The sequence below is a fragment of the Gymnogyps californianus genome, chromosome 20 (assembly GCF_018139145.2).
Source record: "Gymnogyps californianus isolate 813 chromosome 20, ASM1813914v2, whole genome shotgun sequence".
Lineage (NCBI taxonomy): Eukaryota > Metazoa > Chordata > Aves > Accipitriformes > Cathartidae > Gymnogyps > Gymnogyps californianus.
In genome coordinates, this window is record NC_059490.1 from 7,382,011 (window position 1) to 7,406,532 (window position 24,522).

General features: G+C 62.1%; 2 protein-coding genes across 3 annotated transcripts in view; both read right to left on the reverse strand.

The window, feature by feature from the left end:
* PHF12 (PHD finger protein 12) overlaps positions 1-7,541 on the reverse strand; it is a 32,880-nt gene extending 25,339 nt beyond the window's left edge. For both annotated transcript variants that reach the window (XM_050908836.1, XM_050908835.1), the window contains exons 1-2: positions 7,420-7,541; positions 6,897-7,078 (exon numbers count right to left, since the gene is read on the reverse strand). In XM_050908836.1, coding sequence (XP_050764793.1) covers positions 6,897-7,078; positions 7,420-7,485 — 248 coding nt within the window. In that variant the 5' untranslated portion in view covers positions 7,486-7,541. The remainder of the gene's footprint in view (positions 1-6,896; positions 7,079-7,419) is intronic.
* Positions 7,542-9,469: 1,928 nt separating this feature from the next.
* SEZ6 (seizure related 6 homolog) lies at positions 9,470-24,141 on the reverse strand. The gene is made up of 17 exons (XM_050908974.1): positions 24,072-24,141; positions 15,318-15,893; positions 15,112-15,245; positions 14,015-14,207; positions 13,484-13,669; positions 13,239-13,407; positions 12,637-12,803; positions 12,360-12,554; positions 11,802-11,940; positions 11,528-11,724; positions 11,248-11,442; positions 10,973-11,164; positions 10,696-10,893; positions 10,560-10,598; positions 10,327-10,447; positions 10,142-10,244; positions 9,470-9,502 (listed from the first exon to the last, which is right to left on the reverse strand). Exons 1-17 carry the CDS (start codon positions 24,139-24,141, stop codon positions 9,470-9,472), a joined length of 2,907 nt encoding a protein of 968 aa, XP_050764931.1.
* Positions 24,142-24,522: the final 381 nt, after the last annotated feature.

The following is a 24,522-nucleotide window of genomic DNA, read 5'->3' on the forward strand; positions in this document are numbered from 1 at the left end:
GTAACCCGACGTGGCAAGATGTTTTTTTGCTTACACTCACTTCTTTCAAATCCAGTACTTCATACCCCTGTAACAAAGCCATATTATATTCTGAGATATATAAGCATTTTCACAAGTCCAAGCTTACTTCCTGACTGGTTAAAAAAGACCAGGTACATCCTTCTCACATGTGATTTATATTGCAACAGGCAGCACTCCCTAAATATTCAAACTTTGTAACATTTGCTTTCAGGAAGATACACCTCTTTCCTACTCTGGAAGTAACTGCTCGCTTTCTTCACAGCAGATTCCTGCTACTTGCTACTGCTTGAGGATTAATAAGGTCTCCAGAGCACAGGTAAAACTCAAGAACCTGACGCGTACCAGTGAGTCAGTCTAGCAACAAAAACAGTTCAGCATCCACTTGCATGAGTCAATAAAACAGAAGAATTGATGTTAGTGCCTTTACTATGTAGAAAAACTGTTTCACTTTTGATGCTACAACTGAAATCTCGAATTGACTCAGTCTGTCCTACACAGGGAAACAGCCAGGAGCCCTGCTCTCCATGCAGGTGTTCTTCACAACAGCACCTACAACCCAAGTCAAAAAGGTCAGTTTCAGGGGGAAAAATGCATGTTTGGTCCTGACTCTTAGAATAAATACACAGTTCTGTCACTGACAACGTTCCCATCCGAGACGTCCTTCACACTCACTGTAAGAGAAGTACAGCAGGATGTTAGACATGCTAATCATTACTGCTTCCCATTTACTACCCCCACCTAAAGCAACATTGAGAAATGGAGAGAGAGGGGAGAATTATGAGCATTACACAGTTGTGTAATAAACACAGTAGTCCTCCCATTCCCAACTATAAGATCCGCAGGCAGCTGTACAACCTTAACAGCACTGAGCTTGTATGTGATAAAAAGACACAAGGCAAGCTAAATGAAGGTGAATATATTTACAAGATAGTGCTAAGATCTCCATAACAAACAGTCATTAGCAGATTAGTATTATGAATCTAATCCAATTAAGAATTTCCTCTGCAAATGCCTGGAGGAGCTAGAATTCCTCTGGGAAGACCTTTCCACGTTTTGAAAGGCTCCCGTGAGTCATGCCTGCAGGTCTGACATACCAGGAAAGACCAGATCCAGAGCAGCACCAACAAAGCTGTGAACCCCACCTCGAAGCAAGCCGCTGCATCCTACTGAACTTGAGGAGTCAACTCAAAAATGGACTCCGCAGCAGCACAAAAAAAAGACTTCTCAGTTCCACAAGTCCCAGTCAACATAAAACTGGCACTTTCCCAAGCAAAGGGACAAATCAGCGGAGAACTTTCCTTATTAACAGTCTCGTACCATCCCCTTTTAAACAGCTTCAGATCATTACGGATGTTTGACTTAATGCTAATCCATACAGCAGCCATGTCTGAAGACAAAGCAAAAGTTAAGCAGTTAAACATCCCCCTCCTTGACTTTGTCAGAATCCTAACGCCTTGCTCCCACCACTTTATGCTGATGTTGAGAACAGCAGCAGCGATCCACAGCTTGATCCGAATGCGCAACTCTTGCCCACACTGCAAAATTTGCTCACGCTCAGTTTAACACGAGCAACATACATGCACACACAGGTGAGAATCATGGTTTGCAAGTCCCAAAATTAGATTAGTTCATCAAATTCTTACTGTGAATGGTTTTCTGGTGCCCTCAGCTTAACTTCGTAGATTTAGGCTGACCTTATTTGCCTTTGCATCGAGAGATTTAGGACAAAACAAGGAGAGCGAAAGATCTCATTGGTACAACTTTGCTGAACAGAACTGCCAAGACTGATCATGTTATCACATCTGCAGACACATGCGCATTGACCCTCTGCACCGAGAAACCAAGCCAGTGCAATTCCTTCTTTCTGGTTTAGGATCCAGACTACGCCGGCCTCAATGCTACCAAAATATCAGAACCAAAGATACATAAAAACAAAAGTTGTGGTTTTTTTTTTTTTTTTAAGAAGTATATACTTAAGCCAATATTGTTTTAACAAACTATCAGTTAAGATAGATACATGTAAATTAATGGCAGGAACAGAACACCTTAATCTGGTCTTCAAAATGCAATTACATTAAAGTAGGTTTTCGGCAGTCATTTAATGTTAAAAAAAAAAAAAAAAAAACAAAAACAGAAAGCCTCAAACCAAAAACTTTCTGCAGTTAAACTACAAGCTTTTTTGAAGCTGTCAGAAGTGCCAGTGACACACGTAATTCAACGTATTGAAAGCCTGCTCCTCTGTAGTTCACCGTTAGGCGTGAAGTTAGCCTCTCTGGCACCTTTCTGGACATCCTGCTACTCCTTGCAGCAGCAGATGCTTCAGACCATTCAAAGTTTCCAAAGTTTCACCTGAAACCCCTGAGGCAGCCAAAGATGCCCATTAAGGGAAGGATTAGCTAAGACAATAGACAGGCTAATGTTTCCCTCCCCTCACACAGAATGGATATTTATGTAAAAAACCCAAAGCTAGACCAAATGCCAAGATAAGGCAGGACATTTTAGACCTGAATAAGGTGGGGAAAGAGTTATTGATGTCCTACCAGTCAAACACAACTTTTTTCCATTCTTTGTGCAGAGCGCTTAACCGACATGACTCATAGAAAATATGCAAAACTCAGGCTAGTTTAGCTTCGTCTGCTTCTCTTTGCAGCTCTGTTACTGCAGCTCTGTTACTCCAGTTCTTCGACAACAGCACTTTGGCGAAGACTGCCAAATCAGAGGGGAAATGGAGCCAAACGCTCCAAATATAAACACGAAGAGGTTGCAAAGTCTGATGAAGCTAGCAGGCCCCGGTATGGATGCAGCGTACCTCTCCCAGCACAGCCGCAGGGTGATCCAGCAGCTAAGGGAAGCCTTTTTGCTGGGCAGTGCCACAAAACTGGTACTGTCTGTTTACCGTAACGGGCAGCTGGTCAGCTTTAGGCAACTCAGGTCACTTTGCCATGCTAGCAGTGCTTCACGGCCAGCAGCATGCGATTTATAAGAGGGACTTGAACAGCAGCATTCAGCGAGGTTAGCGATTTTGGGCTCCTCCAACCAGAAACTCGGGCAGTGAGACTTTAAAAAAAAAAAAAAGAAAAAGAAAAAACAAACACAAAACTGCTCTGTGTTAGTTCTCCCTCCTGTTGTCACTCCCCTCCCCCAGCTTGTTAACTAAACTTTTCCTCTCCCAGGGATCTTTCTAATCCTTCAGCGAAGCTGTAATGAATTTGCAACATCAGTCACTTTGCAAACCGACTTTAATGTGAATCAAGTTTACCACGAGCTCAAGAAAATACAGGGAATTCTAACAATCATATAGCCAGAAGGAGGATATAAACGGGGAAGAATAGAAGTAGTACTGGAAAATTGGTTTTCAATCACGTAAAGAAGGAGCGTACACCATTCCCAAGGGCCTGGGTTAAGGCAGAACATCAGAATGAAAATCCATGCTGCACCATTACCCAAAGCAGCAGATAATGGGCAAACAGCATAACCAAAAGCAGACTTAAGAGCTTAAAAATCCTGTGTTCTCTTTTCAAGAATTATTAAGGACAGAAAAAAACCCTCTCTGTAAACTCAAACCTGAAGACAGTCACCTGACTACGATATTAATCCAAGTATGTTGAAACTAAGTATCTGGAAGGGATTTTACACTTTCCTGTACCCCTCTCACCAAGCCAGTTTATCTGCAGCCAGGCTGGTAATCCTCCCAGTTCACGGACTCTTACAGGACCTGTAGGAGTTTTACGCTGAACTAGCGATTCTGAAACGGAGTTGTGAGAAGAGCTGACACCCTGACAGATGAATTGGGAAGCCACTTCCACCCACATTAATTCAGAGGAGCAGTTGTTCCCACAGTGTATCAACAAAACTCGTTATTTACCATCAGAGACGTGTAATACTATCAGACTCGGAAAGTTTTGGGCGTTTCGGCCCAGCGCCTTCCATTTTCTGCAGAAGACAACAGGCTGAGGTACTAAACTGAAGTTAAGGCAAACTGCTGAAGTTTGAGAACCACACGCTTACCTAATGAAGCCAACTTGCTCCCTACAGGTTTAAAAAACACGATACAGAAGAGCCTTTTCTACACAGGAAGAAACAAAACTAGTTTATGGGCCACTGAGCTGAGTTAACTCCTGGGTTTGTCTCCAGCCTGCTGCATGATTTGGGCTGATCACACCCTTGTCATTCATTTTCTTTTCTAATATGGCCTCTCCTATACAGCTTTAATCAACTGATTACAAATCCTAGACCAATTAAGACCTACTCTAATTTTTTTGTCTATGTTGATAATAAATCCAACTCAGTACTAAAGCTCACAATAATATTTAAAGAACAGGTAAGCTGTTGACACAATTCAGCTAGTACGCCCCAGCAGTATATTTAAACTGCTATTCAAATGACTTAAAACAAGCATTGCATTATAGTTGCTATTCTTTAAATAAAAAAAGGAGGCAGAAAGGAAGTTGCAAGTGCTGCCTTTATGCCTAAGTTTATATCCAGAACGGAAATTTACTTTAAGCAAGATGTAGGAGGTAAAGGGAAGAAAACATGAAAACAAAACCTGAGCATCCCTTCGAAACAACCTGGTTCGCTTGAAGGCCTTGGCCGAGCGACGGACAGAGGTCCACGAGCAGGGAGGCAGAACCAGGCCCAAGCCGGAGGCCTTTAGGCGAAGCCTATCCAGCAGCGTGCAGCTGGCCCACTGCGCCACTCCAGACCGTGCCACCTCCCGCAGCAGGGTCTGGGCTACTGACAAAACGATCACCTGAGAGATACCCCAGGAAAGGCAACAAATGAAGTGAGAAGGTGTAATCAGCATTGCCCCTTCCGTTTCTCTTCTGAAGGGTGACTAGCTGGCCAAAGATTTTGTTTTTTTCTTATAATTATAATGGAACTAACTCAAGTACAGCCAAAGCTTTACAGATATCTGATTTACGTGACTGTTTCCCACTCACTAACTACAAGAAACTTGCGAAATTAAGCCATGAAATTTAGCCAGACTTAGCCATGCACAAAGTGGTCTCATTTACGGTTAGGTTTAACTAGGATTCAGAGTCAACCAGGAAACTCTACAGCGTTAGTCACAGCTCTTCCATCTCAAAATGTGAAATTTTAGCCATCGCTTCAGCCTCACTAAGAGAAGGCTCAGGATGTGTTCGGCAGCATCTGAAAGCAAACACCGAGTTTTAGGCAACTATGCCTGATAAAAGAAAAAAAACCCCTTAAATTAAAGCTCACCAAGAAGGCTGGACAAAAAAAATAATTAAGTGTCCTCCTAGTAAACATCAGAGGATCTGCACCACCACCAGTAGCACTTCCTCAGGGTAGGAGGGATGATGTCATGGCTGCACGCTACAGCATTGTCGGGTTCGTCTGGCTACACGCTGCTAACGGGACACTCCCTACAGAACTGTGACCGCACAGTCAGCTCTCCTGGTATCAGCAATCAGTTTAATAAGTGTTCAGAGACCTACAATTAGCATATAAACGCAGTATAACCACCAAGCAAAAGAAGAAAAAAAAAAAAAAAGAAAAAACAACAGGAAAAAAAAAGCAAAGAGGAGACAGCTGTAACAGGGTGGCAAACAAAGCTCCAAAGCATGAAAGAGAGAAAGGAATGTGGTTAAAAAATCTCCCCTAAGGAAGAATACTCTGTACGCCCAAGCTCCAGCTGTTTGACTTGCCCCACTCCCTCCTCCACTCCATTATCCACTCTGGCTGCGCTAATTTAACACAAACCGCCCGCCTGCGTCAACTGTTGAAGGGGAGATTCGGGTAAGGCGGCCTCGGATGCATCTGGGCTCCCAGTGCAGAAAGGAAAAAACTTTGGGGCGGAAAGTTCAGGTGCCTTTGGCGGGTCGCTTTGTGCCAAGAGCTTAGGAAGCTGCGAGGGAAGGCAGCGAGAGTCCTTCCCCGCTGCAGCCTCTACCGACTACAGCTTTGCCACCGCCTCCGCACGCATTTCGACTCCCACACGGCACCCAGATTTGCATGCAGGAAGATCTGCCTTCATCAACAAAGCCACGCAACTCCCAGCAAGAGGACCCGACTGCCCCCAGTTCACGGCAGTCACTCCCACGGATGAGACAAGCCGGTCCGAAGAGTCAGGAGGAAGGAAAAAAAGGAGGGAAAGGAATAAACCCGGCCAATTTTAAAGTCTGGAGGCCTGGATTTAGCACAGGGAAGGTATATTCACGTTTGAGATACTGGGGGAGCACTGCGAGGGTTTGGAAGTCATATATGCAGCCAAAATGGCGCTGAGAATAAAAATATAATTTAAAGGAAGGTCGCCATATTGTAAACAGTGAGGCAGGGAGACACAGAGACAGCAACCTCCATTATTCCCAGCAGCTGCAGCAGCACGGAAGCGCTGGGAACGTCAAGGCCTGGTGCGGAGACGCCACTGCTGCTTCCCCCCCTCCGGCCAGGACCCTCCGGACGCCCCCCCCCCAGGCAATGCACCCTTAGAGAGGGGTGAGGAGGGGAAGTTATCCGCTCCGGCGGCGGGGGGGTGGAAGGCCGGGTAGGGGCAGCACCAAAGCAGCCAGGCCGCGCAGCCAGCAGCCTCGCTCCTCCTCTAGGCCTCTCGGCTGCTGCTCAGCACAAAAAGAAAAGAGGGTGGTGGGCCCCCCACCCCCCAGAGAAAGCAGCGAGGGGGCTTTTCACCTCGCTCACCGTGGATTAGTCTCGGGGGGGATGGACCCGAGTGGGGTTTTGCACCTCCTTTTTGTTCCTGCCTGCTACACCCGGCCCTGTGCCGTTCCCCCCCCCCACCCCCCCACCCCTCCCCGGGCAAGGCAGGGACCTAACGGGAAGCGGGAGCCGCTGGAGGGAAGGTGCTGCCTGGGCCGGGATGGCCAGATCCGGAGGGAGATAGCGCCGAGCCTTACCAGCACTGGAGGTGGAAAGCGGCGGGGCAGTGATCGCAGCACAGCAGATCCCCTCCTTCCTTGCAGCTATCGCAGCTATCGTGGTTAGTGGCCCTGCCACTTCGCCTGGGCTCCTTCTCGGGCCTCCTGCTCTTCTTTTCCCCATCTTCGCTCTTGGGGGGAGCCAGGAGGGCCTGGATTTGCTGCACATGCACGGACAGACAGAGAGGGGCTCTCAGGGGCTGGGACGGACCCTGACCCCAAGCGCCCTTCTCCCAGCCGTCTACCGGGGGAGAGCGGCCCCGGGCCCGCCGCGGGGAGCAAGGGGGGGACGACGACGACGACGACGACAGGGCCTCGGCCGGGCCTGCCCCGCCCGCCGGCCCCGTGTCCGGGAGGGCCTCTCCCGGGGATTGGGCGAGCCGCCTCCGTCCCTCCGCACTTCCTTGTATGGCCACGGGGCTCCGGGGGGGGTCCCTCGCCATTTTGCAGCCCCGCGGCCTCCCCGGTCCGGCCTCCGCCCCCCCCGCGGCCCGGGCCTCACCTCCATGAGCCCCCCGGAGGTGTCCAGGTCGTAGACGATCGTCTTGGTCTCCATCTTCTCCCACATTCATCCAGCCCGGGAGCGGCCCCGAGAGCCCCCCCCGGCGAGAGGGAGCGAAGCGGGGGGGGCGGCGGCGGCCCCCTCAGCGGCGGCGGCTCCGCGTCGAGGAGGGGGCGGCGGCGGGGGCGGGCGGCGGGGCCTAGCCCACGGGCCGCTGCGGCTTGCCCGTCGTCCTCCTCCTCCTCCAGCCGGGCCGGGGGCGGCTGCGGGGGGCCCCGCGCCCGCTGCCATGCCGCGCAAGGGGGGAGGGAGGGGGCGGCGCGGCCCCGCGCCCGCCGCCGCCGCACACGCACCGCGCACGCACCACACACAGGCGGCGCCGACGCTCAGGGCCCCGCCGCCGCCGCGCCGCCCGCGCACGCGCAGACCGCGCCCCGCCGCCGGCGCCCCCCCCCTTCCCGCCCCCCCCCCGCCGCGCGCGCAGGCGCGGCCCCGCGCCGCCTCCCGCTCTCGGCCCTGGCGCGGCGAGGGGGGGGGGGGGGGCAGGCGCCGCCATTGCGCAGGCGCCACGCCGGCACCGCCCCCCGCGCTCCCGTCTTGCTCCGCCCCTTCCCGCGCAGGCGCGCCAAGGCGCGGCGCAGGCGCGGGAGAGGCGGGGCGACGGAGGGCGGCGCGCAGGCGCGTGGCCGCCGTCACGTTCCGGGGCGAGGCGGGGGGAGCGGGTGGAGGGAGAGAGGGTAGCGCGGTCGTCGGTGACGTCACGACGCAGGGCGGGGCGGGGCGGCGGGGCCCGCCCGCCGGCAGGGGGCGCGCGGCGAGCGGCGCGCCGGTGCGGAGGGGGCGGCACCCTGCTCGTGACGTCACCTCCATGGAGGCCACGCCTCTTAAAGCGGCACTGCCCCCCGGCAGAAGAGGGGGCAGGGTGGGGGTGGCGGCGGACACGGGTGGGTGCGGGGCGGGTGGGGGGGATGCCATGGGGAAGCTGTCTGGGGGCGCAGGGTGGGGTGCGGGATGCAGCGGGGGTGCGGTATGGGGGCGCAGCGTAGGGGGCAGGGTGGGGGCAGGGATGCAGGGGGGCTCAAGGGCCCCCCGGGGAGGGGGGGAGTGTGTGTGTGCACCCCCATTCCGGACTGCCCGGTCCTGCTGAGGAAGACGCCACCGCTTCTTCTAAAACACCGGTTTTTATTAATGAAACAACCAAAAGATGGGGGGGGGGGGGAGCCCTCTCCAGACCGGGGGGCGGCTGGGGCCGGGGCCACCAGCGCGGGTGGGAGGCAGCGGGGGGGCACAGCCGTGCCCGGTGCCCCCCTGCCCCCCCCTCCCCGCCCATCACCCCGGGCTGGCGGCCCGGATCCGGCCCTGCTGGGGTGCCGGGACGTGCAGGGGGGGACACGCCGGTGGCGGAGGGGACGCCCCAGGGAGGGCAAAGCAAGCAGGGGGCCGGGGGGGGGGGACGCAGCATGCTCGGGGCACGGGGGGGGGGGGACACACACGACACGTCCCTGCGTGGCAGCGGTGGGAGACACGGGGGTGCAGGGGGGGCCAGGCCCTGTGCTGGGGGGTGGGCAAGGGGTGGGGGGGGCACCCCCATGGCCACCCAAGCCCCTCGCCCCCCTGGCGCTCTGTAGGGTGTCCCGCTGCCCCCTCCCCACTGCAGCCCCGGGGAGCCCTGTCCTTACCTCTGGGGTCCCCACGGCCCCGCTCCCCCTGCCCGGGTCCCTCCTCCATCGCAGGGGCCGGGGGGGGCTGCTGTGCCCCTGGGGGGGCCGGGGGCAGGATGGGGCCCAGGGACCCCCACTAGCTCAGCACCCCATGAGCCTGGGGCAGGGGGTCGGGTGACAGTGGGGCGCGGGCAGACCCCACGGGGGTCTGGGTGGGTTGGGGGTGGCAAGGGGGTGGCCGGCATCCGGGTCGGTCCTGCCAAGTGTTTGGCTTGAGTCTCCTTGGGAGAGGTGTGCCCGGCCCGTGCCGGGGGCCGGTGGGCACGGGGGGGCCCCGGAGGGGTGGCTGCGGCGCCCAGCTCCACGCTGCCTGCGCCTAGATGGACACCTCATATTCCCTCGTCTCCTGCAAAGAAAACAGACTGCGAGGGGTTGGACACTCGGTGGTGCGACGGGGTGCCCGGGACAGGGACGGGGCATCTCCCGCCCCGTAGGGCCCTGGGGGCACATCCCAGACCACAGACGGCCCTGGGGATGGATGTCCCATCCCATGCACGGTCCCTGGATGGACATCCCATCCCATGTGTGGTCCCTGGATGGATGTCCTTCCTGTGCGTGGTCCCTGGATGGATGTCCCATCCCGTGTGTGGGCCCTGGGATGGATGTCCTATCTAATGCATGGTCCCTGGGATGGATGCCCCCGCTGATGTGTGGTCCCCGGGATGCATGTCCCATCCCGTGCGTGGTCCCTGGATGAATGTCCATCCCATGAATGGTCCCTGGATGAATGTCTCATCCTATACGTGGGCCCTGCATGGATGTCCTGTCCTATGTGTGGTCCCTGGATTGATGTCCATCATGTGAATGGTTCCTGGATGGATGTCCCATCCCATGTGTGGTCCCTGGATGGATGTCCCGTCCCGTGCATGGTCCCTGGAGTGCATGACCCCATCCCACACCTATCCCACCCCATGCACAGCCCCTGGCACACATGGCCCATGTGATGCAGGGTCCCCGGGGTGCGCAGCTCCGGCCGGCGTGGTGCGGGGGCCGGTACTTACTCCGGTCTCATAGGTAGGGTTGTCGAAAGCCGACTCCACGGTGATGTGGTCATAGGGGTGGGAGCCGGCGAGGGGCAGCTGCAGGGCCGGCTTTCCCTGGAGCCTGTGGGGAGAAGGCAACTGGGGCGGGCAGTGGGGGGCTGTGGGAACCCCATGGGGTGACGGGGGGCCACCCGGCCACTCACTTGGAGAAGTAGAGGTAAATGCCCCCGATGAGCAGGGCCACCACCAGCACCGGCAGGAAGACGGCGATGGCGACGTTGGTGCCCTCCAGCGCCGTCCCCGAGGGCACGGCCTTGGCCACGGCTGCCCGGGAGAGTTGGGGGCTCACCGAGGGGGCACCCCACATTGGCTGGACCCCTGGGTGCCCGTCCACACCCCAGCACCCCAGGCTGCCCCGGCAAACCCTTGCCCTTACCGTCCAGGTTGCGGTTGCTGTAAAACTCATCGTAGGAGGCTGGAGGGGGTGGAAGAAAGAAGTTGGCATCAGCAGCGAGAAGCGGGGTGCCGAGTGGTGCTGGCAGGGTACCAGGGAGGGGGGGGTGTCCTCTCACCCGCCTTGCAGATGGGAGGTGAGCCGCTCCAGCGCGAGGGGTGCCCGGGCAGGCAGCGCAGGCTGCCCTCGCCCAGCAGCACCCGGCCGGCAGCGCAGGAGAAGCGTAAGGTGGCTCCCGCCGGGTACAGCCGCCGCTCGGGGCTCTGCCGCCCGCCCGCCGGCACGCCGGGGTTGTGGCAAGGCTCGTACATCTCCGCTGCAGGGCAGGGGCACGGTGGCATCAGCACCCACCACCGATTCAGGGGATGTGCCTGGGGAGGGGGTACCCGACTCACGGATGCACTTGGGGAGACGGTCGCTCCACTTGGGTCCCCCGACGGCGCGGTCGTGGCAGGTGAGGGTCCCGGCACCCGCCAGGACGTAGCCCTTGTCGCAGATGTACTGCACGGTGGCTCCCACCGGGAATTTAGGGCTGGAGACCACCCTGCGGCTGTGCTCGGCGTCCCCGGGGTCCCGGCAGGAGGTCACTGCGGGTGGGAGGGACCGGCGGTGACAATGGCCGCTGGAGATGTGCTGCAGGGCAAGGGGGACAGTGGTGGGCGCCGCTCACCCCGCTCGCAGGAGGGCAGGTCGCCGCTCCACGTCAGGTCCCAGTGGCACATCAGGAGGTCGGTGCCGGACAGCTGGAAGCCGGGGTAGCAATGGTAGGTGACCACGGTGCCGTGGAGCAGCTCCGGCTGCGAGGATGTCTTCCAGCCGTTGGCGATGTCCGGCAGCTCGGGGCAGGTGTCGTTACGGGGGACCTCTGCGGGGAGAGTGGGGTGAGCAGGGTGGTGGGGACACCAGAGACACTGGGGACACAGGGGACAACATCCAACCATGCGGCTCACCAGAGAAGTGGATGACAAAGCCTTGCCGATAGGCAAAGGCACCGGCACCGGGGTCAGACTGGAACTGGACAGTGACATCGGCAGTGGAGGCATAGAGCTTGAAGCGGCCACGGGCACCCGTGTACTGGCCCAGGATGCGCGCTGTCAGGTCGTCCCCATCGTAGAAGGTCAGCACGTCCCCTGTGCCCAGCCGCAGCCTGGGATGGCGGGGCTGTGAGGGCGGGGGGTGCACGGACCCCCCCATCCCGCCGTCCCCGGTTCCCTCTGCACTCACACGCGGACGTCCAGCATGACGCGCTTGTCCTCCTCCACGTGCAGCCCCCAGATGCAGTCCTGGCCCTTGCCATACGCCTCCGGCCAGTTGGGCGACAGCACCACGCCGGCCGCGTCCGTCAGCTCCCCGCTGCACACCGCTGTGGGCGCACACCGGGCTTGGCACCGCCACGAGGGCACCTGCCACGGCACCCACTGGCACCCTCCACCCAGTGTCCAGCACCCACCACAGCCATCCAGCTCCAGCACCCACTTCAGCATCCCAGCTCCAGCACCCACCATCGCCGTTGGCTCCGGCTCCAGCACCCACCATGGCACAGCGGCTCCAGCATCTGTTGTAGCCCATCCCCAACTCCAGCACCCACAGCAACCCCCAGCTCCAGCGCCCACCATCCCTGTTGGCTTTGGCTACCACCATGTCCCTCGGCTCCAGCATGCATCGCAGCACAGTGGCTCCAGCATCCATCATGGCCCATCCCCATCTCCAGCATGCACAGCACCCCCCAACTCTGGCACCCGCTGAACCCCCAGCTCCAGCCCCCCCAACCCCGGTGCCCACCGCGGCACGCCGGCTCCGTCTCATTCCACTGCGGGTCGCTGGGGTCGACACACTCGATGATGGTGGAGCCCTGCTCCAGCGTGTAGCCGGGGTCACAGCTGAACTCCACTGTGGTGCCCACGGGGTACCGGGGGTCACTGGCCGTGAAGTTCCCGTACTTGACAAAGGGCTCGTAGCAATGCCCCTGCTCAAAGGCTGCGGGCACAGAGGTGAAGGTCTGCAGGGGCTGGGGGGGCGCGGGGATGCCCATGTGCCCCCCTATGCCCTGGCCCCATACCCTCGTAGCGCAGTGCCATGCCCGCAGCGGCCCCGCTGCTGTCGGTGGTGAGCTCCACGAAGAAGTGGTGCCCGGTGCTGAGCAGCCCCTCGATGGGCAGGTACTCCACCTCGTAGGAGTCGTACACCGGCGGCGCCTCCACGTTGTTGCCATTGCGGATGATGAGCCTGCCAAGGCACGGCAGGGGCAGGGTGCTGCGCTGGCCATGGCCAACAGCACCCATCCTTGGGCACGGACAGTAGCACCCAGCCCCAGCCAGGCCAACAGCACCCATCCTTGAACATGATGAATGGCACCCATCCTGGGGCATGGCCAATGCTATCTTCCTTGAACATGGCCAACAGCACCTATCCTTGACCATGGCCAATGGCCAACAGTGCCCACACTTGGGCACAGCCAACGACACCCATCCTTGAACATGGCCAACAGCACCCATCCTTGAATATGGCCAACTGCACCCATCCTTGGATCTGGCCAGTGGCACCCATCCTTGGATGTGGCCAACAGCCCCCATCCCCATCCTTGAGCATGGCCCTGTGCCTGGTGCAGGGCTGCCCCAGGGTGCCCCCCCCCCCCATTCCCCCCCTGCCCCGGGGCCAAACCTGTCGTCATCCTCTGCCAGCGAGACCTTCTCGAAATGGAGGTGCAGGCGGTGGCCGGCGGGCGCCTCCAGCAGCCAGTGGCACGTCAGGTTGTTGCTGTAGTTCCCGGGGAAGCCGGGCGAGACGATGCGTCCCACTGTGGCATTCCGGACCACCCCACCACACGCCGCTGCGGGAGAGGGACCGTCGGCGGCCGGCTGTGCCGCGCTGGCTGTGCTGCGTCCCCCTCGGTACCCAGTTCTTACCGAGGCAGAGGGGCTCGCGGGCGCTCCAGAAGGGACGGGTGGCGTTGCGGCAGACAAGCCGGCGGGCACCCTGCAGCTGGTAGCCGGCGGCGCAGCGGAAGCGGGCGTCCCCGCCGGGGTGCAGGCTACTGACCAAGACCTCCCCAAAAGCCGGCCGTGCCGGGAAGGGGCAGCTCAGCAGGTAGGCTGGGGGCAGGCGGCGGCGTTACTGGGGAGGGGAAACAGACCCCCCCAGGACCCTTGCCTGCCCCGTGCCCAGCACCCGCCTCCCCAGCCCCGTGGGAGCACCTGGGTGCCGCAGGGCTGGGTGACACGGTGCCTATGGCTGCCGGTAATGATGCTAAATGTGCCTGTAATTGCCCACGCCAATTAGCTCTCCATCAGCGTTCTTCCCCTGGTCGGTGCCCGCTTAACCCGCCAGCGGCACGGATAAACTCGGGTGCACATCACCATGCACTGAATTAGTGCCAGTGGGGGACCCCCCAGGGGGGCATTGGGGGGTCCGTGCTGGTGGCGGGGGCTGCCCTGTACCTTGGTAGTGGAAGCGGTAGGAGCCGGGGCTGGGGGGCCGGGAGCTCTGGAAGCGGAGGGTGAGGAGGTTGGCGGGGCTGCGGATGACCTGGCCCCGCAGCAGGAAGGACTCGTTGGCCAGGAGGGTGGGCTCCAGGCCCCCCACGCTCTCCACCGTCAGCGTCTCCCCCTCTGCCAGGCTGATGTTCTGTACCTGTGGGGGACGGCCAGGCGTCACCGCCCCGGCATCGCCCTGGCACCCAGCTCGGAGCCGGTCCCCAGGCGGCTTGCCCGCAGTCGATAGCACGCTGGAGCTTGTCTGCCTTTCAAACATGGTTAGCAGCGCCATAAACCATCCTGCGGTGCAAAGAGCGGCAGGGCCCAGCCAGCAGCAATGCTGGAGCACCGCGGCACAGCCAGGCCCACGCCGACAGCCCTGCCGACAGTCAGGTGTGTGCTCCAGCCCTCTGGAGCAATTTGCTATTAAGGATGTTAATCAAGCAGCGCTGCGCGGTGACGAGCAGCAGCACTGGCGAGCGCTGCCGTGCGAGCTGGGGGAGCCGGGGCTGACCGCGGAGCTGCTGCCTCCGGCTCACCACCGGCTTTCAGCAAGCCACGGCAATGCCCCGCGGCGGCTCAGGCGCTGGGCCGGGCAGAAGTGGGGATGCACGGCCGTGTGCCGCCGATGGGAGCAGCACATGGCCTCAGCACCGCGGGAGCTGCCACCAGCCTCTGCTCCTGGCAGACGGGCACCAGGTTTTCCTGGCTCTGCACCACGGCGTCGCACCCACCGGCGTTGCTTACGCTTTCTCCGTCAGTGCTTCAGTAATTAAATCCCGCATTGCTTCTTCCGTGATGGGTGCCAGCCATGGCAGCCAGTGGGCACGAGGCTCCCACTAGCCCATGTGCCTGCATCCCTGCCCCGGAGCCCGAGGGTGGGCGATGCCCTGAGCTGGTTCTTCTGGCTCGGGGATGCGGGGACGGGGACGGGGACCCGGACAAGACCGCCTGTTTGCTGCACTGTGCGTGGCCACGCAGCCGCAGCACGGAGCAGGGGATGGGCCACGCTTGCCTGCAGGCACTTGGCAACCCCATCCCACCCGCAGCCCCCAGCTCACCTTGAGCTCCACGCCGTAGCCAGGGTAGACAGAGACAGTGTAGGTGCAGTCCACGCTGCCATCGTAGGGGACAGTGGCCGGTTCCGGGGACACCAGCCAGCCCTCGGGGCCCGCCAGCGTCCGGTTGCAAGGGACTGGTGACAGAGGAGACATGGGCTCAGCCCTGCTTTGCCCCGGCTCCCCCCGGCTCCCTCCCCGGCACTCACCTGGCCCCTGCAGCGTGGTGACAGTGGTGGTGGTGATGGTGGAGGTGGTGGTGGTCCCCTCCTCATCCCCGGGGACCGTGGCGGCCCCAGCATGGGGTCCCAGGGATGTGCTGGGGGTGGTGGGTGCCTGGCTGGGGGATGCGGGGCTCGACTCCGGCACCCTGTCAGGGGACCACGAGGGGTCAGCACCCGGCATGGCCCCCCACGCCTCCCCCCACGGCCCCGGGCGCCCTGCTGGCGTGGTCAGCGGGTTGGTGGGGAAGGCAGCCCTGGGCAGGGCAGGGGTGTGCGGCAGGGGCTCGGGGGCCGGGGGGCCAGGGGCTGGCTGGAGGACACCGGCGGGCAGGAGGGGGCCAGGGCCAGCGGGTAGGAATGGCGCCTGGCCCAGGTAGTCCTTCTTCAGGAAGGCTTCGTGCAGCAGGTCCTCCAGCAGCGGGTGGTGGTTGAGGAGCTTCAGCGTGGGCGCCGTGCTCACGAAGCGAGCCTCCGCCTCCCGCTCCGCCAGCGTGGGCAGCGCCGTCGGCTCTCCCTCGGCCTCAGCGCTCTCTCCGGCTTTCCTCGCCAGCCCATTGAAGCCTGGGGGGAGGAGAGACCGTGGGGTGCTGGGGACCCGTGGACTGATGCTGCATCATAGGCTGATGCTTCACCAGGGACCGACACTTCATTCTGGACCAGTGATGCACCATGGACTGATGCTGCACCATGGACTGACGCGGCACTGGGGACCAGTGATGCACCAGGGACAGATGCTTCATCACGGACCAGTGCTGTGCCCGATGTGGCACCCAGGACCAACCCTTGGACGTGGACTGATGCTGCACCAGGTATGGATGCAGCACTGGGGACTGATACCCCACCGGGGATCAATGCTGGTGCGGTGCTGCAGACCTGTGCCACACTGGGGACCGATGCTGCACCGGGGACCCACACTTCACCATGGACCAACGCTTCACCATGGGCCAGTGCCGCCCCGAGGACTAACGCTTCCTTGCACACCAATACTGCACCAAAACCGGGACGGCAAACAAACGCATCGACCACATGCAGTGGGACCCTGCCACGCCTTGCCCCAGCATACCCTTCACTGGGGCAGCCCTGGCAATTAAGCCCTGGCTAATTAATGCACAGCAGCAGCTTGTACCGTGTTAAGGGGTGCCCACCCCTCCCGTGACCCAGCCCTGGTGGGGACAGCCCTGGGGTTGGGTGTCCTTGGTCACAGCTTGTCCCCCTGCACAGAGGTGGCCATCGCACGCTGAGGGTTCCCCGGGACCCCACATCCCCGTGGTGCAGACACACAGGGCATTGCCATGTCTGCCGTGACCGGCTGCACCGGGTGTGCCACCGGAGCCTGAACACTGGGATGCTGTTCCAGGCCACCAGTGCAACGAGTCTGTGAGAGCTCAGCTTCTCTCCACCCACCAGCCAGGCCGTCCCCGGGCAATGTTCATCTGCCAGGGACCCCCTCCCCACTGATGCTCCCCACCTCCCACCTGCAGCCATGGGGACCCCCCCGCCATGGCCCCCTGGACCTCCCGTGCATTAGTCCCTGAGCAAATCCCCAGTGTGCCCAGCCCAGCCATTTCCAGGCTTTAGACCAAAAAAAAAAAGGAATTTAATCAGCCCTAATGAGCCACCCAGCATCTCTCCCTGCCAGATCCGGCACTGCACGGTCCCCTCTCCTGGGGGGCCACAGCTCCCCAGCCCCACCGTCCCACGGGAGGGGGGATGCCACGGTGGCAGGGATGTCACAGCGGCACCCGACAACCCTCTGTGGCCTGGTGTGGGGTGTGAGGCCACGGTAGTGCGTGGGCACGTCTTGCCACCGTGCACAGGCGCTGATGACACGATACTGCCAATTACTGGGTAATTATACCGATCCGTAGCAGGGCAGGGCCCCGTGAAGATTAATTACTCCGTGACTGCCACTTTTAAGGGACTATTAAGAGACATTAGCTTGGGTGAGCAGCGTGGGGGGGGAGCCGCTGGGTGCTGGCAGGCATCCCCACCACCCCACCACCCACCCTGTGTCCCCACCACTCCCCTGCCATCGCCCTGGGACAGTGATAATGCCCTGGGCACGGCGGGGAGGCGAGCACCTGGCCGCACCGGCTCCGAAAGGTTCACTTGCCCCCCAGCAAGGCCAGAATTATTTTTTAATAGGATCCATTTATTAGAACATAAAAGTTAATGAGTTTATACTGAAGGGCGCCAAAATCTCTTTTAGGCTTTAATAGCAGATTAGTGCTTGGGGCCAGGCCCTGCGCTGCTGCGGCTGCTCTGTGCAGCAAAGGCTGGGGCAGAGACGCCCACCCCGGCCCCCTGCACCCCCCTGCCTGTGGCATCTCAGCTGCCCAGGGTGCTGGGGAGCACGGTGGTCCCCATCAGGGCTGCCGGGTGAGGCCAGACCCCACAGCAAGGCTCCTACAGCAGGTCCCATTCGGGTGCTGTGGCACCCTTAGCTGGGCAGTGCCTAGGGCAATGGGTGCTGCCCTGGGCTTTGCGTGGTGCTCTGGCTACCACGGGATGCTCTGGGTACCACGGAATGCTGCTGGCATCAGGGGATGCTCGGGACTGGGGATGCTCTTGGCCCTTGGGGGATGCAGGATGCCTGGGGCACCGTGGGAAGGCAGCGGGTGCCCAGATGTTGCCACTCGTGCCCAGATGTTGCCACCCATGCCCCTCGAGCACCGCAGGATTAGAGCCTCCACCTCCACAGATGTCTCTAAGCAGCTTATCTCCAGTGACCGTGCCACAGCCGTGTCCCTCCCACGTCCCCGAGGTGACCAGGGCTCGTGACACAGGACTCTGCTACCCAGCACCCACCCCTCTGGGCCCAGCACCCAGCAGGGACCCCCCAGGGCTCAGGGTGGGCACAGACCCTTGCAAAGGGGCCGTCAAGTCCCCACCAGCCGAGTGCCCACCAGGGCCCCTTGGCATGTGTGGCACGTGCCTGCGGCCGGGCCAGGGTCCTAATCCCTCACATCGGCTTTGCCGGGCGGGAGTCTATTAATGGCAGCCGGGAGCCGGGGAGACGCCGGAGACTAATCCGGCTGCGGCGGGCGGCTGCCCCCCCCGGCGGGAATCGATGCTGCCTGCTGTCGCAAATAAATAAATAAGGCGGCACGCAGCTGCCCGGGGAGCACCGATCGATGCTGCCCGCCAAGAAAGCAATAACACAGCGCCCGGCTCAGTGGAGGTGACAGGGCAGGGCCCTCGGCTGCCCCAGGAGCATCACAGCCCGTGCCTCACGGTGGTGCTCCGTGCCTCAGTTTCCCCATCTGTAGGAGGGGGCTAGCAGCGTGGGCGGGCAGGAGTTGCGGGCAGCCGGGTCCCTGGTGCAGAGGGAGGGTGGCGGTTGGGGCTCGCAGGAGTCCCGGTTTATTTTCCAATTTAAAATCCAATCTGGCTTTGCCCCCACGGCCGGGGCCGGCAGCCGTGATGAATGAGCTGTCAGGCAGCCGGCGCCACGCTCCCCCACCCATGGCCCCTGCAGCCCCCAGCCCCCCCCCACCACCCCCAGCCCCCGCAGTGGGCACAGGAGGGGGGACGTGCCTGGTTGATGCCAGATCCCCATCTCTGTCCCCTGTGCCGGTGGCCCTAGGAGATGGGGACCCCCAGCAGGGAGGGGGGCACCCTTCTGCCTCCTTCTGACTGGGAAGGCCCCGTGGGCAGGAGCAGGCAGGGAATGAGGGTGGGTGCAGGTGGTGGGTGGGCAGGTGTAGGCAGCGTGAGAGTACAGGCAGTGTCAGGATGCAGGCAGGCACGGGTGGGTGGTGTAGGAGCACAGGCAGGGATGGGTGGGCGCAGGCAGCGGGTGGGCAGATAGGTGCAAGCAGGAGTGGGTGGGAGAGCGCAGGCAGGTGCACACAGATGGTGTGAAGGTGCAGGCAGGTGCAGGCAGGGGTGAGCGGGCGCAGGCAGAATTGTGCAGCCAGCTCCCCACCGCACAGCCCTGCTCGCCGTGCCGCCCAGCCGACACCACTGCCAACTCAGCCAACCCACCGGCACCCAGCGTGGTGAGCTGGGCACCCCATTGCCACCAGCTGGGCACCCCGTTGGTACCCATGCTGGCACCCACGTCCTGCTGCCCCATGGCCTCCTCCACCCTGGCACAGCCAGCGAGCCCAGATGCCCATGGCCAAGCTGGGGCTGCTGGAGCAGCCGGTGAGGGGGGGACCCAAGGGGCTGCCCCGGTGCCACCGTGGGCGAGCACGGCTGCCAGCCCCAGCGGCTGCCGGAGGAGCCCGGCTTTAATATTCATGGCGGCGCTGGCGGGGAAGCGTTTGACCTTGTATGTTTTGCGATTCTCCTTGAATTGAACAGTCATTTACCCGCTGACACATGTCACATGTCGCCGCAACCGGTTCCCTGGAGCATCGCGGCGGCGGCGGCCGAGCGCCGGCTGACATACCAAACGCCGAGCCCCGAGCATCACCGACACCGGGCAAGCGCGAGGGCAGAACCCGGCAGGCACCAGGGTGCCCATCCCCGGGGCTTTCCTTCCTCCCCACCCGGTGGGTGCCGCGGGGGGCCGGCGGTGCCCCATCCCCTCCTTGCCGCCCACGTCCAGTGTAATCCCGCTTCCTCCGCTCTCCCTGTGGAGCTAATGCATTTGTACAGCAATTTCCCTGAGCGGCGGCGGTGATAAATTGCACGTCTGCTGCTATTTCGGACCCAAGCGCTGAAGCCGCGCGGTGCCATGTCCCTCCTCCTCGTGCTGGCAGCGCCCGAATCAGTCCCCTCAGTCCTGCATCAGGATCCCCTGAGATGGAGCCCCTGCCACCGGGCAGCACCCACTCTGTACCACCCCGGGGTGCCCACGGCATGGATGGCAGCCCCCCACAGGGCTCTGTGCCAGCTCTGGGCTCTCCTGGGACCCAGCACAGCTCACCCCCCTGGCACAGCCAGAGTGGCAGAGGGGGCACCCCTGGGTGCTGGGGATGCCTGCCCGGCACGGGGCAGGAGGCGGGCAGGGAGAGCGAGCTGAGCCACGCTGCCCTCCTGTCTCCCCTTCCCTCTGCTCGCTGCCAGCGACAGTAATTGAAATACGGTTGCGGGAGGCGAGTGAGAGCTGCTCGTCGGGCTCCGTGTTGGGCTGCTCAGCCATGTCATCCTCCCGCAGACACCATTCCCTCCCAGCAGGCGGGAAGCGCAGAGCATCACTGCCTGCTCCCACCGGAGCCGGCATCCCGGCTGCCCCCAGTGCCCACCTTCGCCCCCCTGGGAATTCAACGTGAGCATCCCCTTGCCAGCAAGCCCTGCACCCTGCCCTGGCACCGCTCTTCATGTAGGATAACTCATCCAGTTCTGGAAGCCACCAAGGGCTGATGTTACAGCCACGTCTCCCCCTCTGCTGCCATCTCCCAGGGCAGCTGAGGACCACCGGAGCCCACCCTGCCCTGGCATCGCCCCCGCGCGTTGCCCAGCACCGGCTGATCTGGCATTTCAAACACCTCTCTCCATTTTCGCAGGGTCACAGCGGCGCTCTCGCGGCTGATTAATATTTGATCCCTTCAGCACAGCTTGTTACTGCATTTAAATTATATATGTAATAACCCCTGCTGGCACGGCGAGCGTGAGGGCCGGCTCCTCCACTTCTCCCGCAGGCGGGGGATCGAGCACATCCCCAACCCCGGCCAATGGGACCCTCCAGCGCCTCGGAAGATGTGACGAGTGGCATCGGGTCTCAGCACAGGGCAGGCTGGTGGGGAGCCAGGCAGACAGAGACATCCCTGTCTGCCTCCGACGGGCCCAGGCGACCCCTTCGCCCACCCAAGGCTGTCCAAGGATGCCTGTGGCAGGAGAGGTGCCAGTCCCCCGGCTGGCCCCGTCTCCCCGGCAGCTGGAGGAAGGGATGCTGCCGCTCCTGAGCTGCTGCCTGCAACCGGAGGGAATCCATTACCTCCCTGGTTATAGGCAGCTTTCAAAGGCAATCTTTCAATTGTGCTCATTTAAAGAATTGATTGGAGGCGAAATTATCCTCTCCCGCCGGAGACACAATTTGATCCACCTCCCCCGGGGCCTGTCTGTGCTCACGGGGGGCCCAGCAGCCTGGGGTCAGCCTCGGCCCCCACCCCGGCACAGGGCTGCACACGGGGAGACACAGCCTTGGCGAGCCCCATGCCGGTCTGGGGGTCCCACCGTCGGCACAGGGGCGGTCCCCCCACTGCTCCGCACTGGACCTGGGGGTGCCCTTGCTGTGCCCTTGCCCAGGCTTCTTTGCACCCCATTTTCCCCCTATGTTCCCGCTGCTCCGGCTCTGCCCAGAGGCTGCATGAAGCCTGGGGCCAGCAGTCCTGCCCGGCGCAGCACCGTGTGCCAAATTCGTCCCCACCAGCGCTAACTCACAGCCGGTCCTGCGGTGACCAGGCTCCCAGGGGGATGGTGGAGGCAGCTGGCCCAGCCTGCGCCCTACGTCCCCGTGGGACAGCCCTGCCCTCCCGCCCTCCGGCTTAAGAGCATTATCCAGATAATCCTGGCCTGGCGGCAAAGCAGCGTGGCAGTGATGAACTCCTCTGAGGCATGCAAGGGTCGAGCACACACGCCGTTAATTACTGTAGCAGACGCCTGCTTCCTTCCCTGGCCCCCTCCTCGCACCGAGACCCCGACCAGCACCCACATCCCGAGGGACGTCATGTCCCCCAGATGCATCGTCCCCATGGGCACGGTGCATCCGGCTGACACTGGATGGCACGGCACAGCTCACGGGGGCACAGCCAGGCCCCATGCCCCCCACCACAACCCACACTGCTTCCCATTACCCCAGGCTTCCAGGACCCCAAATTACAAAGAGCTCCCTTCAGCATGGCGAAGATGACCCCCTAAAAAAGCCAGGCCTGCCATGGCTTTGGAGAGCCAGGGACAGGGGATGCAGTGGAGCAGGGCAGATGGAGCCGTGTCTGGCACCGTAACCCCCCGGCTGCACCAGCACCGTGGGGCCCAGACCCCGCTTTCTGCTGGGGCAAACCCCCGTGGGCACTGGGGGCTGGTGTGGCCCCATGGCTGGGACAGGCCTGCAGGTCAGTGCACAGGGTGGCAGGAGAGAGACAGGATCAGGCCCTGCACTGCCACCACCCAGGGGGCATCGCCAATCCCCCCAGCCTGGGTGAGGGTTCCGAGACCCCCGTCCCCACGTCCCTCAGACCCATGGCACGTCCCCACCGCGCACCAGCCCATCGATGCCAAATCAAGGCCATGGTGACGTCGAGCGTGGCGGTGCTGCACGGAAATCGGGGTGCTGGACTGGGACCCCTGCCAGCTGGGAGACAGGGAGCGGGTGTGAGCTCCCAGCACACAGGGGGGCACAGGGTGGATGGGACCCCACGGCTCCCAGTGCTGGGAAGAGCTTGGCACCTCCCGGGGCATCCCTACCTCTAACAGTCTGGGAAATGCACATGCAGAGTTTAATTAACTTTATTGATATTCAGAAATTAGGGGACTGACTAGAGGTAATTGCTCATTAGAAATCATTAAACTGACGCTGTAAGCACCAGCCTCCCTCGGGGGAAGACTGCCCTGCCCAGGGCCCGGCTCCCAGGACAGAGCCAGGGACACGGACCCCCCTCCAGCCTTGCTGCCCCTCGGCAGGGCAGGAGATGGGGGTGCCATGGCCTTGCCCCTCTTGCTGCCCTGAAGAAGGTCCCCCACACATGCCCCCCCCCCCCCAAGCAAGAGGGCTGTGGCAGCAGCACCGGGTGGCAGAGCGAGACGGGAATAGCAGCGGGCACAGGGCCACGGCGCCCTTCCCCGGCTGGGCTCAGCTGCCAGATGGGGAGTTTATGTAACTCCCGGCACGGCTGCTGCCTGCAGCTCGGCTGAGCCGTGCGGGCAGCCTGCATCCCGCTGCCTGCATCCCACCAGGCCCAGCAGGGCCGGACCCCTGCCCTCTCCTTGCCCCGTGCATGCTGCCCACCATTGGCGTGGCCACAATGGATCGGGGCACCCCCAGCCCTGGTGGGTTCCCCCCAAACCCCGGCGGGTCCTCAATCCTGTTTTTTGGGGCAGCGGAGCCGCAAGGTGTCGAGGCTGCCGGGCTGCCCATGCCCCATGGGTGGCAGAGCTAACGAGCCGAGCTGGGTGTTGGCTGCTCTCCTTGGGAAGGACCAACACCCACCATCCCTGCGTCTCCCCTACGCCCTCCCCAGAGCCGGAGGGGTCACCCCAAGCGAGGCGGGGGGGTGGGGGTGGGTGGGAGGAAGAGCCCAATGCCCCCAAGGCCCACAGTGGGGACCCTGCACGGAGGGACCGGCTCGCAGCCCGCCGCTGGGCATAGCCGGCCGGGGGGTGACTCGAAGGGCTCGGTGGATGGGGGAGCGAGTCCCGCCGGGCGGTGCCGTGCCCGCCCAGCCCCCGGTGCAGCGGTGCCCCCCCCCCCATCGCCGGTAATACCGGCGGAGGGGCTGTCGCCGGAGCCCGCCGGGGGCGGCGTTGCACCAGCCCGGCTGCAAACCGCTCTGCACGCCTCCGGCGGCTCCTGCTCCCCGCGCCACCAGGGTGGGGGGGGCGGGTAACGGGGGGGGGGGGGGGGCGGAATTCTCGCTTCACCGGGAGGAGATGGGGGGAGCGCTCCCGCCGCACCGGGGGCGAGCGCAAGTTGGCAAAGTTTGGCGGCGGCGGAACGGGGCTGGGGCCACCGGTACCGGGGGCGGTTGGTGTGTACGGGGGAGGGGTGTGTGTGTGTAACCGGGATCGGGGGGTTACCGGGGGCCGGGGGGAGGTGGGGGGGTGGGTGTCCGGATCGGGGCCGGCGCTTACCGTGGGCCGGTGCGCGGAGCAGCGCGGCGAGGAGCGGCAGGAGCAGGGCGGGCGGCGGCGGCGAGCCCATGGCCGGCGGCGGTCAGCACCGCGGACAGCTCCGCGCTGCGGGCACGGGCCGCGCCGCGCCGTAACGCTCCGAGTGCGGCGCCCGCCAATCCCGGGGCCGGGGGCCTCCCCCCACCGCCGCCGCCGTAACGCTCCGAGTGCGGCGCCCGCCAATCCCGGGGCCGGGGGGGCGGGGGGGGGAGGGTGGGGGGGGAAGGGAGGAGGGGGGGGGGAAGCTCCCCGCCTCTCCCCCGCCGTAACGCTCCGAGTGTGGCGCCCGCCAATCCTGCAGGCTGGGAAGGGGGGCTCCTCCCTGCCACCCCCCCCTCCCACCCCGCCCCCCCCGCGCCGTAAGTCTCCGAGTGCGGCGCCTCCGAATGCTGGGAGCTGAAGGCTGGGGGAG